At 60.0% G+C, this 2,500-nt stretch overlaps 1 protein-coding gene across 1 annotated transcript in view; it reads right to left on the bottom strand.

Annotated features, from left to right (window-relative positions):
• EMH_0048520 (uncharacterized protein) overlaps window positions 1-2,379 on the bottom strand; it is a gene marked incomplete at both ends in the record, with an annotated part of 3,131 nt that extends 752 nt beyond the window's left edge. Inside the window, 6 exons of the mRNA XM_013496414.1 lie at window positions 49-296; window positions 524-578; window positions 752-1,077; window positions 1,346-1,444; window positions 1,689-2,304; window positions 2,357-2,379. Of these exons, the coding sequence (XP_013351868.1) occupies window positions 49-296; window positions 524-578; window positions 752-1,077; window positions 1,346-1,444; window positions 1,689-2,304; window positions 2,357-2,379 (1,367 nt within the window). The remainder of the gene's footprint in view (window positions 1-48; window positions 297-523; window positions 579-751; window positions 1,078-1,345; window positions 1,445-1,688; window positions 2,305-2,356) is intronic.
• Between the last annotated feature and the right edge of the window lie 121 nt (window positions 2,380-2,500).

Below are 2,500 nucleotides of genomic sequence, written 5' to 3'. Positions count from 1 at the left end.
AAACTGTTCCTCGCTTAGCAGCNCATTCCCCCCAACAACACCACTCACCGTAGGAGTGCAAACTGCATATCAAACTGTTCCTCGCTTAGCAGCTGCTGGCAGTGCTGCTGCTGCTGCTGCTGCAGTTGCTGCTGCTGCTGCAGTTGCTGCTGCTGCTGCTGCATCGCCTTGAGTCCCTGCTGCATACACCTCGCCTCCCGCTGCTGGTGTACGTACAGCGGCAGCGGCGCAGAGCCCCAGCAGCTGCTGCAGCTGCACCTCTGTCCCCTCCCGAAACCCAGCATGTAAAGCAACGCCTGCAGCAGCAGCAGCACACGCAGCAGCAGCAGCAGCAGCAGCAGCAGCAGCAGCAGATGCAGTTGTATGAGAGTCAGCAGTCTCTCAGCAGCAGCTGTCTCCATTCCTCTATCATATCCCAACCTGCATGTGGTCTGTCACTGCTGTTTTTGCTGTTACTACTCCATCTGCTGCTGCTGCTGTTGCTGCTGCTGCTGCTGCTGCTGCTGCTGCTGCTGCTGCTTACTCTTTTGAGGTCTCTGGGTGCGTCTGGGGCCTGCGGGGGAGGCCGCAGCTCCTCCCTGAGGAGCAGAGGAGACACCACGGCCCCTGTCTCCTGCGCGTACAGCAGCGCTGCTGCTAGCTCTGCTCGCCAGTCTAAGAAGGGAAAATCTGCTGCCCACAGTGCTGCTGCTGCTGCTGCTGATGCTGCATCCACAACACCTGTTGCTGCTGNGGAAAATCTGCTGCCCACAGTGCTGCTGCTGCTGCTGCTGATGCTGCATCCACAACACCTGTTGCTGCTGCTGCTGCTGCAGCAGGTGCTGCTGTTGCTGCTGCTGCTACTGCTTCTCGGCTCACGCCGTCTTGTGTCTCCGCTTGCGAGCAGCGCAGCTTGTTGGCAGCGGGCCCATGAGGACGGCCCTCAGCAGCAGCAGCAGCAGCGGCAGCAGCAGCAGAAACAGCAGCAGCAGCAGCAGAAGCAGGAGGAGGTGCGCCCCCCAGCAGCCTATACACCCGACGAACTTCTCGCGGGGGCTGCGGCAGAGTTGAAGCTTGCAGGGCATCCGCATAAAGCAGCTGAACAGCAGCAGCAGCAGCAGCAGCAGCAGCAACAGCAGCAACTAGATGCATGCAAATCACCCCCCGTGCTGTTGTTGCTGCTGCTACTGCTGCTGCAGCACTAGCAGCAGCAGCTGCAGCAGAATGACGAAAGCTCATCAGCAATACTAACGGGCGAAAAGCAACAACAAAAGCAGCAGCAGCAACGCCAGCAGCAGCAGCAGAAACAGCAGCAACAGCAGCAGCAGCAGCAGAAACAGCAGCAACAGCAGCAGCAGCAGCTGACCTGACAGCCCAGGGGCTGCTGGATGTGAGCAGCAATCGCCAAGGCCATATGCGGGTAGAACGCGCCCTCCTTCAGCAGCAGATGCACAGAAGCCAGACCCTGCAGCAGCAGCAGCAGCAGCAGCAGCAGCAGCAACAGCAACAGCAGCAGACATCAACGCAAACATACTACAAAGCGTGCCCCACAACAGACGATCTGCTACTACTGCTGCTGCTGCTCTTGCCCTTCCTGCTGCTCTTCCTGCTGCTCCTCCTGCTGCTTCTGCTGCTGCTGCTGCTGCTACTGCTGCTGCTGCTGCTACTGGTGCTGCTGCTGCTGCTGCTGCTGCTAGACGAGGACTCACATGGCCATTGGCGAGGAGGTGCAGCAGCGCAGCAAACCGCCGCAGCTCGCCGACGGTCGTCATTGCCTCCAGCAAGGCCTTGGCGCTGCAGGAGAGAAACAGCTCGCGGTTCCGCTGCAGCAGCAGCAGCAGCAGCTGCTGCTGCTGCTGCTTCTGCTGCTGCTGCTGGGCTAGGGTAGCCAAGCGAGCTCTGCGTAGGAAGCTCAGCAGCAGCGGCCGCCCCTCCTCTGCCAGCCACTGCAGCACGCGCTGCTGCCGCTGTCTCTCCACTGCAGCAGCAACCGAAGCACTGAAATCTTTGTTAGAGCCCGCATGCAGCAGCTGCTGCAGCTGCTGCTGCTGCTGAGCACTGGGATCCAGCAGCAACGCAACAAGAAGACGCCAAGTCTGCAGCATATAAGGAGACAAGTAAGACACCTCCGAATACCGGCGGCTGTCTCCTCCATCAGCTGATGCTTCTGCTGCTGCTGCTGCTGCTGCTGCTGCTGCAGGAGATGCAGCAGCAGCAGCAGCACCTGCAACCCACGGAGACCTGCGGGGCCACACCGCCGCATCGCCGCCGCCAGAATAGTAGCGGTTCTGCTGCTGTAGAAACTCCAGCACGCGCAGCAGCAACCTGAACAGCAGCAGCAGCAGCAAAAGCAGCAGCAGCAGCAGACGTCAGCTACCAACAACCATATCCTAGCTGCATGCATGTGTCTAGGGCTGCCCAGAGCAGCTGGTAGCCTCCTCTTGTAAAAATAGCAACAGCAGCAGCAGCAGCAGCAGCAGCAGCAACAGCAGCAGCAGCAGCAGCAGCAACAGCAGCAGCA

The sequence above is a fragment of the Eimeria mitis genome, genomic scaffold (genome assembly GCF_000499745.2).
Source record: "Eimeria mitis Houghton genomic scaffold, Emh_scaff2094, whole genome shotgun sequence".
Lineage (NCBI taxonomy): Eukaryota > Apicomplexa > Conoidasida > Eucoccidiorida > Eimeriidae > Eimeria > Eimeria mitis.
Note: the sequence above shows the minus strand (reverse complement) of the source record. Positions and strands in the feature narration are given on the sequence as shown.